Source organism: Haliotis rubra, unplaced genomic scaffold (genome assembly GCF_003918875.1).
Source record: "Haliotis rubra isolate DU_JTF1 unplaced genomic scaffold, ASM391887v1 Scf203, whole genome shotgun sequence".
Taxonomy (NCBI): domain Eukaryota; kingdom Metazoa; phylum Mollusca; class Gastropoda; order Lepetellida; family Haliotidae; genus Haliotis; species Haliotis rubra.
Genome location: NW_025766037.1, coordinates 1,005,867 through 1,020,510, shown reverse-complemented (window position 1 = coordinate 1,020,510; position 14,644 = coordinate 1,005,867). Strand labels below are relative to the sequence as shown.

The 14,644-nt window shown below is 45.1% G+C and overlaps 1 protein-coding gene across 1 annotated transcript; it reads left to right on the top strand.

Moving 5' to 3' along the window:
- Window positions 1-325: 325 nt before the first annotated feature.
- LOC124275834 lies at window positions 326-3,289 on the top strand. Its single transcript, XM_046711514.1, has 2 exons — window positions 326-736; window positions 2,219-3,289. The coding sequence occupies exon 2, from the start codon at window positions 2,288-2,290 to the stop codon at window positions 2,738-2,740; it is 453 nt and encodes a 150-aa protein (XP_046567470.1). The 5' UTR covers window positions 326-736; window positions 2,219-2,287; the 3' UTR covers window positions 2,741-3,289.
- Window positions 3,290-14,644: the final 11,355 nt, after the last annotated feature.

Sequence of the window (14,644 nt, the reverse complement as noted above, 5' to 3'; positions counted from 1 at the left end):
CCCCATTGTGTAGATAATCCCCACTGATTGCCGCCGCAATGATAATCCCCCAAATCTCCCCGGGTAGGTCTGTGAGGGGGTCAGTGAAGTGTAGATGATATCAGGATTACCAAACCTGTATCCAACGTGCGCCGACAATACAAGGAGCACTTGCGGCCTGGTGACTAGTGATCCACACAGGGGAGGAGGTGTTCACGGGCCATCGGTCCAGCAACCAAGACACTGTTACCAATATCAGCTCTTGAGAAACTCAGAACTTACAAAATACTGACTTTCGTTTCACGCGTATAAGACGTAAATGACCAGTTTAGGATACAACACTTACGTCATCTCTGGTGTCTGCAGTTAAACCCGCGTTAATCCGCGTTAATCCCAAAGCTCCGGGGATCAGATTACCGAGACCAACGGACGCAGACGCCATATCCGGGGACTATGTGTTTGGAAACCTGAGTCGTCTGCCACTTTGTCGTCTGCTTGTTCCTGTTGAAGAGGGCAAGATCCAGAGATCCAGTACGAGATCCAGCACGCAAGGGTTCAGGTGACAACGCTACATTGTTCAAAAGGCGTGTGAAACAAACCCACACTGACGCCAGGACTGTACTTTACTGTAGAAGGGTGGTGTGTTTCCTTGGTAACCGCTTCCACCGATGATCCAGAAATAATTTGAAAACGTCCAGTATACGCACCGAAGTCTCCTGTCTGTCAAGAACAAACAATCTAATCACGTATTAAACAGGTATGTGTTGAATATTGAACTGTTCACTGTTCACTTTTGTTGTGACAACAGACCTTCTGCACAAAATCGTTTATAATTTTCTTACAAATAATCCATATATGTCGCCACGGGTGATCACACGAACAGTTTGGGCTATACTATACTGAGGGAAACAAATAAGGGAACACCACTTCACAGCAGTGTTCCTTTATTTATTCTTTTGTTTTTACCCACAGTACAACACAAAACCTGGAAAAATATTAATGAACGGAAAGAGTTCCTTCCGTTCCCCCAACTCTAAACCAAACTCTAAACCTAACCCTAAACCTAACCCTAAACCTAGCCCTAACTTAAATTTGGGACTTTTAATCATTTTGTGAGTTCTCGAGTAATTGTTGTGTTAAGTTTTGTTTATAATTCTAGAATATTTATACATATTATTTGGGATGGGGGAACGGGAGGAACTCTTACCTAATGAACACTTGTACTTTCACGTGTTCCCTTATTTGTGACCCTCAGTATATATACCATGTGAGGTATCGATATTGTGCGTCCAAAATTTAAAGGTATGTGTTCACAACTTTCTTTGCTTCAATATGTGCTTGTTTGTTTCTTAATTAACGCCGCAATCAGCAACAGCAACTATATGGCGGTGGTCTGTAAATAGTCGAATATGGGCCAGACAATCCAATGATCAACATTATGAGCATCGATCTACGCAATTAAGATACGATGACATGTGTCAACAAAGTCAGCGAGCCTGACCACCCGATCCCGCTAGACGTTTGCTTCAAGAAGAACGTGAGAAAGATGTGTGTGTCACTGTGTGTGTCACTATAGTGTGAGTGTTGTGTCGAATTCACTTTGTGTGACGCCATTATGTGCGTATGGTAGTGTCGTCACTGTATGTCGCCGTAGCGTGAGAATGATGGCGCCGACACATTGTGTGTCTCCGAAGAGTGTGCGTGATGACGCCGTCATTTGGCGTTACGCCGTAATGTGTTGGTTGGTTGGTAGTTTAACGCCGCACTCAACAGTATTCCAGCTATATGGCGGTGGTCTGAAAATTATTCAGTCTGGATCAGACAATCCAGTGATCAACCGCATGAGCATCGATCTACGCAATTGCATCTTCCCGGGTGCCGTAATGTGACTGTAGTGACGCTGTTACTTTGTGTGACGTCGTAGCTTATGTGATGCGGGAACAGAGGCGTGGAGAGAGCGTCGTGTAGTGGGGATGTAGGCACTTTAGTATGTCGTCGTAATGATGATGTTATAACGCTGACACTCTGTACCTCGTTATAAAGATATCATTGACAAATGTCTTTGTTTTTGTCGCCGTTGTGTAGGTATGGTGCGCCGTCAGTTTGTATGTCTTCGTAACGTAGATGTGACGTCGTCACGTTGTCGTAGTCAGGTATGTCACTTCACGTGACAGTCGCGTTAAAGCTCCTTCCGACACGGACCCGACTCACTGAAATCAGTCTATTGTTGCTGTTCCAGATTGTCACGTGACTAGGCCCGGGAACATCGGCTACATCGACTTCATTCACTCCCCGGTCTCCTACAGCAATGGCGTTCAGCTTGACCTTCCAAAGCATTCTGGACAACAATATCCGCCACATCTACAGTGGCACACCGAGTAACATGGCGTACCGTCACTCCAAGGAGTACCCGAACATGGACCAACTCCGGCAACAAAAGGACAACCAGTACCTCAAGGACTACGTTCTCAGGGTGTCCGAGTACAGAGCGGACTACCGCTGTCTCGTGCCACGTGCACCGGCCTTCCGTATCCTTTCCCGCCACGAAGTCGACGACATCGTGGAGCGTCTTAATACGCCAAGGTCAAGAAACGCGGACAAGGACGAACAGAAACCACGTCAAGGTGAACGTCAGGTGAGTAAAGAAGAGGCTGAAGCTATCACGGAGCGTCTCTATGGCAACGTTACCAAGGCAACGACTGTGAGGGTCAACCAGACCCGCGATGCCGGACATCCACCCCTGACAAAGATCGAGGTATAGACCCGAATCCTGATCTCAACCATCTGACGTCAAGTTCATGCGATATCGGGGTGTACAGGATAAATCTAACGTCAGTGTCAAAGCATCATCTGTGATACATTTTACCCTGGTGTGTGACACTACGTATGTGCAAGCTGTTTGTGTTTTTGTTTTGTTTTTGTTACGCTTAAACTGTCAAATAAAGGACATTTTGTTTAAATATATGAACTGATCGGGTACACGGAATGAGATACGGAGGCCGCACTTATAACCTCGTTTTGTGAAGCGTGGTCCTGATCATCAATTTATCATTCACCAATATGTTCGAGCGATCTCTATCGCTCTATCGCTTAACACTCAGTTGACTTCCTCTGCCCACGGCATAATAGCCACATCCGGGATGACTCGTCCTCGAGGCGGTGAAACCCGCCAACAGCGCTGTACAGCCAGCCCTCTGTAGTCGCTGTAGGTCGACTGACAAACCTTTGGACGCGATTACCTCCGTGGGACATTGATTGAATCGATTTTGTAGTCTAAACTATTGATTAAATTGTGTGTCATTATATTGAACCATCTGAAATGTATTCGCATGGATTTAAACGGTGTGGTTAATGACCCTCCTTATCGCTACTGTAGTAGTCATCATCACAATCATCACCATCAACTCATCGTTAAGTCTTGCCTCAGTATATTGGCGTGTCACTTTTCGCCCTCAAAACAATGTAAAAAGCTCACCTGGACAATCGATTGTTTCCAGAATCTAAGGTAGCCGTGCTACGGAAAACATATTATTGATATGTATGGAATCCTAGAAGGAACATTATAACGCATTATAACATTGTCGCGTTGTCGCGCTTTTAATTTTGACACTTTTTGCTTGTTTTTCTGAGGGCGACAACGCGACAATGCGACAACGCGACAATGTCCCTTCCAGGATTCCATAGATATATATGTTATTAATAGAAACACCAAACATCACAAGTTTAGGGCCTGGCCAACACGAGATAATGTGTCAGGCCGAACATCTACCACGTGTATACATTGTGTGGTATTCGTGTTGACATTGGGGCTCATGACCAACATCCATGTTGTCATGTGTACATTGTGACGTCCATGTTGTCATGTGTACATTGTGACGTCTTTGTTCCCACGGGGGTGTATTGTGTGTCGTCCACGTGAGTACATTGTTTGACGTCATTCTGGCCATGTAGGTACATTGTGTGACGTCCATGTTGATCCGTGGGTACATTGTGTGACGTCTATGTTGATCCGTGGGTACATTGTGTGACGTCCATGTTGGCCGGTGTGTACCTTGTTTGACGTTCATGTTGACCGGAGCGGTGGGGTAGCCTAATGGTTAAAGCGTTGGCTCGTCACGCCGAAGACCCGGGTTCGAATCCCCACATGGGCACAATGTGTGAAGCCCATTTCTGGTGTCCCCCGCCGTGATGTTGCTGGAATATTGCTAAAAGCGGCGTAAAACCAAACTCAGTCAGTCAGTCAGTCATGTTGACCATTGTGTACATTGTTTGACGTCCATGTTGACCCGTGTGTACATTGTGTGACGTTCATGTTGACCATTGTGTACATTGTGTGACGTTCATGTTGATCCGTGGGTACATTGTGTGACTTCCACGTTGACACCTTGGGTACATTGTATAACATCATAATTGAAAAGTGGGTACATTGTGTGACGTTCATGTTGACCATTGTGTACATTGTGTGACGTTCATGTTGATCCGTGGGTACATTGTGTGACTTCCACGTTGACACCTTGGGTACATTGTATAACATCATAATTGAAAAGTGGGTACATTGTGTGACGTTCATGTTGACCATTGTGTACATTGTGTGACGTTCATGTTGATCCGTGGGTACATTGTGTGATTTCCACGTTGACACCTTGGGTACATTGTATAACATCATAATTGAAAAGTGGGTACATTGTATGACATCATAATTGAAATGTGGGTACAGTGTATGGCATCATAACTGAAAAGTGGAGTACATTGTATGACATCATGATTGCCAAGTAGGTACATTGTATGACGTCCATATTGGCTCGTACGTACATTGCTTGACACTCGCTGTCAAAAATGTCGCTACAATCATTGTTCACAGTGCACTGCGAAGCCTGGTAGGTGAGCTACAGTCCCCTTGTACCGTCTAGCCTGGTTATGAAGACTACCACACCGCCGCGACACGTCAGTGATTACAGTTATTTAACGTACAACTACAGGTGACTTGTCCCGACCTCAGCCAGTTATACACCTCGTTGCCCAGTGCACAGCTCGTTGAGACTCCCGTCCTTATCGTAGCCCCAGCGCATTGTGCTTTCGCGATCTCCCCATGAACCTTCCAACTGCAGCATTTACGCAGGTTTAGATTACGAATTTGATAAAAATCTAGCCCTTTCCCAAAAGTAAACTGACTGACTGAGTTTGGTTTTACGCCGCTTTCAGCAATATTCCAGCAACATCACGGCGGGGGACACCAGAAATGGGCTTCACACATTGTACCTATGTGGGGATTCGAACCCGGGTCTTCGGCGTGAAAAAGGGAGCTGTTATTTTGTTCTACTGAAGAAACCGCTACACGAATATGTCGTTTTGGGTGTGCACGCATGTACCCCCAACAATGTCTCTGAGGTGCACCCGTGAAGATCCGTGTTAGAACTGGTCTTCAGCAACCCATGCTTGTCGCGATTAACGGGTGGTCAGGCTCGTTGACTTGGCCGTCACATTCTATCATAACTCAGTTGTATAGACCGTGCTCATGATGTCAATCACTGGATTGTCTGATCCAGACTTGAATATTTACAGACCGCCGTCATAGCTCGAATATTGCTGAGCGCGGCGTTAAACATACAATCAAAAAAACTCTGATATGCATTAAACGCGATTAGAGGGACAAAACAAATATGACTGACACGAGATAAGGCAAGGCGCGCGGTGAGCCGGGTCCCGGGCACCTGCCCACAGCCGCTCCTGACACCAGTGAAAGTCACCTCCGAGTCATTCCCCACATGGGTACAATGTGTGAAGCCCATTTCTGGTGTCCCCTGCCCTGATATTGCTGGAATATTGCTAAAAGCGGCGTAAAACCAAACTCTCTCACTCACTCACCTCCGAGTCTCACATCTGTCTCACAGTCCCTGAACCACATTATTTTCCCTTCCGCTCAGCCCTCTCTGCAATGCTAAAGCCCTAAATCAAGCAAGTCTAGATTTCACCATGTTCAGGGTTAGATTCCGAATCTCCAATGTCACTGGGACACCTTTCCAATTCATAGGGAATTGTTTGTTTCTATCAAAGTTATGTGTATTTAGAGACTAACCGTTAGACTACCAAGTCTCCATTTCACATCGACCGGGGGTGGCCTAATCGCTATTTTTATAGCGACCGCTCGTCACACAAAAGACCCAGGTTCGATTCCCCACATGGGAACACTGTGTGAAGGCCGTTTTTGGTGTCCCCCGCCGTAATATTGCTGGAAAATTGCTAAAAGCGGCGTAACACCTCTCACTCACTCACTCACTCCGACCGCCCAACTGGTGGTCAGGCTCGTTGACTTGGTTGACACATGTCATCGTATCCCAAGTGAGTAGATCGATGCTCACGCTGTTGATCACGGGATTGTCTGGTTCAGCAAATACAGATATAGCTGGAATACTGCTGAATGCGTCGTTAAACAACAAACAAACAAATCACACCTCGTCTCGGTTGTTACTCCACATTTCAAAAACAGTACATATTTTCTATACATACGAAAACGTTTAATTATTACCACCCAAGACGTTTCGCGCAAGGCTACGAAGCAAACGTTCCTGCTACCTCATGTCCTCTGGGGACAACTTGCATCGGTATACTGCATCCCCATCAACTTTCATCCATGATATTCAAGCTGAATGTCCTCCAGCCGAAAGTACATTGAAGCTCCGAAAGTCAGACTCCGCGTGGGTCAGGTACAACGGCTTTCGGTGAAAACTACACACAATGGAAGGGAGATAATCCGGACAAGGCAAGGTTTTGGCTCTTATAGACCCTACTTCTGGTCCAAGTAGACTTGCACAAGTGCCTAAAGTAATAATTAATCGTTTAAATGAATTTTTCTAAAAAAATATATTAATAACAGGTGTCCGCTTATCTAGACTTGCCTCTTTTAAGGATAGAATTACTATGCATCCATGGGCTTAGCATTCAGTACAGCCTTGCAGCAAGGCTAGGTCCAAGTCGCCTTAAACCTACACCATCGTCACCCACAAGCCAAGGGTCGGTGACATATATGTTCCAATAAAATAATTCATTAAAACTTGAAAGAAAAAGCGTCGTACTTTTTTCTTGGAAAACCTGCATTTTCTAGACCCTTGTCACTACACTAATTTGTATATGCTAATAACCTGAATGTAGGGGCTGTTGTTACACTTTTTCTGACACTCACCATGAGTAGTCTTCGACCCAAAACCATTTTCCCTGACAAATTACGAGAAATGATAAAAATATCTTCTTTGGTGATAGACTTGGAAGGTAAACGCTATGTTGACGAGTGTATACGTGGCCGGTGACCATAGTTTTCACGCAGTCGCTTCCGGAAGTTGAGGTCAGACATCACATGGGCCTCTCGACACACAATATTAAATGGGATCTCTCTCAAACAAACGACCCATGAATATCCCAAATATATTAATTAGCACAAGGTCTCTTAAACACATCACTAACCAATACGTCTGCTTGCGACGGCATCCGCGTCAGACCCTCCCTTCTTTGGAGAGTTAACACACATGGATCTTCCAAACAGTAAAACAGGCATGAAGTAATCCCCACAATACATCGCGATACTTCCGGTACCGAAAGAACATTACAAAAGATTCTTGGAAACTATAAGTCATCTTCACCGTAATCCGCCTACAATCACATCCTCTTGGCCGAGGGCGCCATCACATCTGGAATTGACCCGAACGTCAGCGTAGTACATCCTGAGATATACTGAATAAAACAAGTTATGGAACATGAATAGTTTAAGTGACGTTTTTCATGAAATCGTGAGCATAGTATTCGCTACAAAACACATCACCCAAAATACTCATGATTCATAACTTAATTTGTTCAGTATATGTCTCCTGTATTGACAATGAAGATCATGTTTTTGTGAAAATCCCAATTCTAAGTCAGTGTCTGATTTCTTCTCTTATTCAAGCTGCATAATCATTTCCGATATACGAGGGCGATTGGTTTGACGAATGATTCTACACGGCACACAACAATCTTCTCTCCCACGCGGGTTTGTCAAGCGGTCATGCGCACTACACGATCTTACTGTATACTGACTCTCCGCATTCGGCCTTCTCATCATGATGCGGACCATGGACGATTTAGTCGGCCTCATTAACCTTGTTATGATTGTCTCCATCTCCTCCGGTGACACCTTCTTCGCCGACACAGTCCTACTCGACATATCGTAGCGGTTCTCGCGTCTGTTTGGCCTGCTCAGTCTGTTGACCATGAGATCTACTTCCGGTCCCTTCAGAGTCCTGAAGGCGGGAGCCGGGGCAAAGAGATGTCGTAATCCGGCAAGTACTCCTCGAACTTGTGGCGGAACCTGTCGGGCGGTCGTCGCTGCTGTTCGTCAATACGACGCGGCAGTTCGATGATGGGGTCCAGTTTGGAGTCCTCTTCCGAGTCCTCTTTGGAGTCCTTTTTGGAGTCCTTTTTGGAGTCCTTTTTGGAGTCCTCTTTGGGCTCCTCGCGCGGAGGGGGGTGCTTTCTGAAGCTCATATGTGACGGTCGCCCACTGTAGACGTGGCGAATGTTCTTCTGTAAGATGTCCGTGAACGCCAGTGAATGCTCAGCCATTGCTTAACACTGGATAGACGCCGGGCCTCTACAAAAACGCTGCTTCTTACTTCTAACAATCAAAACTCGCCATGCACAAAGTTCACTTTCACGGAATTCTCTCTTCGGAACATACGCTAGGAGCAACAGGGCCGATCTGAGAAAACGATTGAAACACAACAACGTGTTATGCACTTTGAGAGGATCTATCAATGCCTCCTGTTTCCGGGTAATATCCACGTAGTTCTGCTGTCACTGTAGACTTTAAGCGCGTCGTCACGTGAGCTGACCGTTGTTATGACAACACGCGCAAACTTCCCCCGCAAAGCGACGTCATGACCCCATGCAGATGAATAAATAACTTACTATACCACACCTTGTGGTCAAAGTGACGGCGCGGAGTAGTTGCAGTAGTTTAATCAACGCTCCAACATGATAAATATTGCACCACCGACTCAAACCCCAACCGTGTATTCATGCTTATCATATCATGCCAGAATGCATCATTGGTTCTCGCTATATCTCGCGATATCTTAGCGGTACTATCAAACCCACGTGGCAGTTTCTTTCACATGTTTTTGACAAATAGAAGTTATATAGACCGACACACGTCATCTTTAATTAATGTTTCTCCTACCAGATATGTATCTCTGATCGACCACGTGATGGGAGACCTGCGCCAGTAATTGATTACCTGTCCCGACAGGTGTCAAACCTTGACTCTATTAATTATTTCAGCAATGAAAGTAAGACAAGCATGGCAACGCACTACTCGGAGAGGAAAGAACGCGGTTTGTTTGTTTGGGGGTGGGGGTGTGTGTGTTCTTAGTTAGGTTTCTTCTGTTTTAGTTTTTATTGGGTGGGTGGGGTTGGGGAGGGAGGTTGGGGACGCCCTGACACATATGTTGTAGATATGTTGAGGGTGTAATTCGTATCTTGTTACGTCAAATCGTCGTTTCATGGCAATCGTCACATAGTTATGAACTGATGGCCCGATGTAGACAAACTTGTATTGTCTTTAATGTGGATCGGGTGCTTGCAACCAGGCTGAGATTGTGCCATCTCAATACATTAATGGATCAAATGCCCTTCTTTAATACCAGCGGGTTGTCTGCTGTGAGTGTGTAGTCCAGTGATCTCTCAGGGGAGGTTGGGCCAGTGATCTTTCAGGGGAAGGTGGGCCAGTGATTTTTCAGGGGAGGGTGGGCCAGTGATATCTAAGGGGGTGGGTGGTCAAGTGACTTCTCATGGCCGTGTGAGCCACTGATCTCTCAAGGGTGAATGGCCTAGTGATCTATTGTGTCTGGCCCAATCATCTCTTATGAGGTGGTGTGCCGTGGCCTCTCACGGGTGTGTGACCCAAAGATTTCCAGGGCTGGGTGTCCCAGTGATCTCTACTGGATGGATGGCCTAATAATCGCTCAGGAGTGGACGAACCAGCTCTCTCTTACGGTTGGTTAGCCCAGTGATCTTACTTGAATTCTTCGGGTTTCACCCAATGGCAAATGTCCAGGTCGCGCATTTGATATGACGGGTCATGAGTTGTGAAGAAACCTGAGAAAATAGAGGAACACTTGTGCTTTCATGTGATCCCTTATTTTTTTCGACCGCCTCCGTGGTGTAGTGGTTAGAGCGTCCGCCCAGAGAGCGGAAGGTCGCGGGTTCGATCCCTGACCGCATCATACCAAAAGACGTTAAAATATGGCACTTGTTGGTCCCTGCCTGGCGCTCGGCATTAATGGGTACAACAAGGACTGGTCGGCTCGGAGTCAGTATAATGTGTCTGAGTGGGGTATTCATGCTTCACTGCGGCATGGTATCTCAGTGTGCTAGCACTATAAAACCAGCTTCAGTCTGGGCTAGTACAAGCAACCGCACATACACACGCATGCACGTCGTCATATGAGCGAAATATTCTCAAGCACGACGTTAAACCCAATTTCATCTCACCTCACCTTATGTTTTTCACTCAGTATATGACTGAAACAGCTGTTAAAGTCGTCACTCTATACCAACCCATTCACTCAGTACCTCGACCTCTCATGCATATTTCTCTTTCTCCCTAAGACGTATATCTCTCCCTTACACATATCACACATCTTCTTAAACACATAATTATGTATCACCATACATAGAGGATACTAAACGACCTTCCCTGCAATACCAATTTTATTTAAACGAGTTAATGATTCGCTCGTTTGATACAAAATCTTTCACGAGTTTGATACAAATGGTATTTCATGGAAGCGAGTTAAGTATTCTGTTGATTACTCTAGAAACATAAATTGATAGAAACTACAGTGTGATGACTTTCGTAGCAATTTTCCGCGGGTCAACCAAGGTCTAATACCATTGCGACAGAGTCATTTGCATTGTGACGTCACAACTGTAACCGCTATGACGTCATATATCTAGCGGTATTACACTAGTGTAATATTGCCGTAAAAATATTACACTGCAGTATATCTTCCATGGGCGAGTAATAGGAATATAGAGAATACTACACTCGGTCTCATTACATACGAATTATACGAAACGAAGGTCACGAGTTTCGTATAATTCGTATGTAATGAGACCGAGTGTGGTATTTTATTTATTACCCACGTCTTACATGCATTAAATTGACCAAATAGCGTATTTTTGTTATTTTTATGGTTTCAAACCGAAACCGGTTTCATAAAGAGGTTGCGGAAGAGTTTTGTACTGTAGTACAATATTTGCATGACGTCACACTGTAATGACGTCACTGCCTTAGTAACCGACGTCACGATGCATGTCAGTGGTCATCGCCTCGTACAGCCTCTACAGTAAACTACTCCGTAGCATCCCGTTCCTTTGTTTGCAGTTGCTTCACTCGGCTAACATCACTGTTGGAAACATTGCGTTTATGTTTTTCGACGGATATAATGTCTCAGTTCGACTCACAATTAAACAGCGACACGGCAAACGTTCGCAATGTTTACATTCCCACAATGCATTTAAGACAGAATGAATGAATTCACGTGTTTGTTATGAATGAAAAAATAGTTACGTAAGAATGTGACCTAATTGAGAGGTCATCGGTTATCCAATCAAATCGTTAGAATCTCATGTCAAGTCGTTACGACACAGGTCAACGCGATACGACACTCGTGTGACGTACGAGATTAGTACGCAACTACCCATACGTTGACCACGTGGGTAATAAGTTAGCAAAATATTCATTACTCCGGGATTTCATCTCAAACCAAGCTCATAGGTCCTCGTCTTTGAAGTACTGTCAAACTCACTCACTAATACTCCATACACATACCTCCCTCTAACACATATCTCACCTTTAACATACATCTCACATTTAACATATATCCTTTCCCTCTGGTATTTACTCTCGCTCAGCGCTACGTGTCCGGCTCCTGGCAACCCACGATAAGCTCTCCGACAGACTGTCTTACTGGGCCAACGAGGGTACAACTTGGTAAAAGACGTTTGGATTGTTGACTTTTAAACTGCCAAGTGCAAATAAGTCGATACAAGTCGACAAGAGTGTCTGCTCCGGTTGTGCTGTGACACATTTGTTACAAAATGGCAGCGTTTAGCACCTCGTTCCAGGACGCGTTGGAAAACAACATTCGTTACATGTATTCCTACACCGGAAAAAGGCCTGTTCACCACCACCGCTACGTGCACGTGCCCCGGGTGCACCTCCCTACCCCCAATTGGAAACGCTACCCTCGTCGCTTCTACGACTTCTACCCCGAGATGAACATCGGCATCCCAAAAGCGCCAGCATTCAGAGAGGTGGAACAGAGTTCCGTCGACGACATCGTCACGAGACTTCAGAAAAGTATCACGTGCCAGTCTAACTCCGGACGCAGACGTTGCAGAGAGAAGCTCGACTCAAACCAGACGACGACAGTAACGAAGAAGAAGTCAGCAGAGGAGATAGACGTCATCACGAAACGTCTCCTACGGGGAACAAAGTGTTCAAAACGGCACCGACAACAGGCTGACTTGAAACTCCCGCCGATTAATCTACGTAACACTGTTGGACAACGTGGGTGGATGATGTGACGTTCATGGTCATTATGTAACACAGTGTCCAACCACGCTCCTTGACCACGCCTTTTGACCATGTTATGACAGATAACCGACATGGCAGGTAGGCGATAATCGAAGATCGGGAAATACAACGTCCATCGGGGTACAACTTCCCATATTTCCCTTTGTGAACGTATTTCCCATTGTGAACGTATTTCCCATTGTGAAAGTATAACACATTCCAGTCAGAGTGTTTACATCATAATCTGTGAAACCCGATCGGACGTATAATAGTTCACAGACAGCAGATTTATTGGGACTTATAACAGCGCATATCGCTGACTTAGATCATGGTATTCCCATGTACGGATGCCCAGCTTGTAGTATTCAACCTTGAACACTGTAAGTCGTTCTCTCAAATCCGAGGATATTGTTATACTTAGCCTGTGTTACAGACCCTGAGACAAATATATCCACGAAAGCCCATTCAAGTCTTGAATATGTGGCAAATCTCGAAACAACAGTTTCTGAAATTGAAGGTCTCTGGGCTACTTTTCATTATATTTCATGATTTTAATTTAGGAACCATTTTTCTGTAAAATATGTTCAATAGATGATAGTCTATGATTACCTATGGCGATTTGGGCGTGTGTGTGCGTGTGTTGTTTTTTTGCTTTGTGTGTGCGTGCGTGCGTGCGTGTGTGTGCCGAGATCGTCCGGTTTTTACAATTACCGAAGTCCGTTTTGCTATTACCAAAGTATAACGTCAGAAAATACTTTCTGTTAACACATCGAAAGGCTTTGCAATAGTGTCTCTTCAAATGTGACCGTAATTAAAGTCATTTTGAAAACTGAGTCAGCATCTGATGTATTAAAAGGGCGGTGGGGTAGTCTAGTGGTTAAAGCGTTGGCTCGTCACGCCGAAGACCCGGGTTCGAATCCCCACATGGGTACAATGAGTGAAGCCCATTTCTGGTGTCCCCCGCCGTGATATTGCTGGAATATTGCTAAAAGCGGCGTAAAACCAAACTCAGTCAGTCAGTCAGTCTGATGTATTAAACCAATGGATGCTCAATGACTTGCTCATACACTCCGCTAGCGCAAGATTGTCATGACCGGGATCCCACTTGTTGGCCTGTTGCCTGGATACCGCTGTCTGGTTACCTGTATACTGTTTTCGGAGTCGCTAGTGCATATATCTGCACATTTTGCTTGGATGTGACCCGTGAAGACACGGGTTAGAATTGATCTTCAGTAATCATACTTGTCGTAAGAGGCGACTAACGGGTTTGGGTGGTCAGGCTCGCTGACTTGGTTGACACATGTCATCGGTTCCCAATTGCGCAGATCGATGCTCATGCTGTTGATCACTGGATTGACTCGATTATTTACAGACAGGTGAGTGCGGCGTAAAACTAAACTCACTCACTAATCTGGATGTTTTAATGAAATCGTGGTCTTCTGTCTACAAAATGTCCGGGGATGATAAACCGCATGCCCACCCCCACCCACACCCCCTTTTTTATACTTTCGTTTTCCTGTGTCGTCTCTAGAGGAACAACTTCCATCACAATGTGTATTCATTAGAATTTGTATATACTTTCATTTTCATGTGCCGTCTTCAGATGACCAACTTCATATAAAGTGTTTAGTCATTGGACTTTTTTATACTTTCATTTTCCTGAGCGGTGTTTATGTTTAAGGAGCGTACCGGGTCACTTTACTGACCAAGTTGATAAACATGACAGTGAATGCTGTACACGGAAGGTTGTTCCAGGAGACCTAGTTACAAATCACAGACGACATTGGCACCGGGCAGAAACAGATGTCCATGGCCACATACTTGACACATGTTATATTTGGGATTACACTTTCTCAGCAAATGGCATTGTGTATATCCGTGTCCATATACCGTATATCCTCTTATAAGCGCTGGCGCTTATTTTTTTTCAACAGATTTAATACAGGCCCGGCGTTCATTGGGCTCACTGGGAGTACCGTAATTTACTGTTAGTGAGCGCTATGTCAAAGTTAGGGACCATTCCTTAATAAATCTATTTTTGGATCAAAGGATAAT

What these genes read in the sequence shown, in the direction of transcription:
- LOC124275834 (XM_046711514.1), top strand. Translation starts at nt 2,288, where the DNA reads ATGGCGTTCAGCTTGACCTTCCAAAGCATTCTGGACAACAATATCCGC.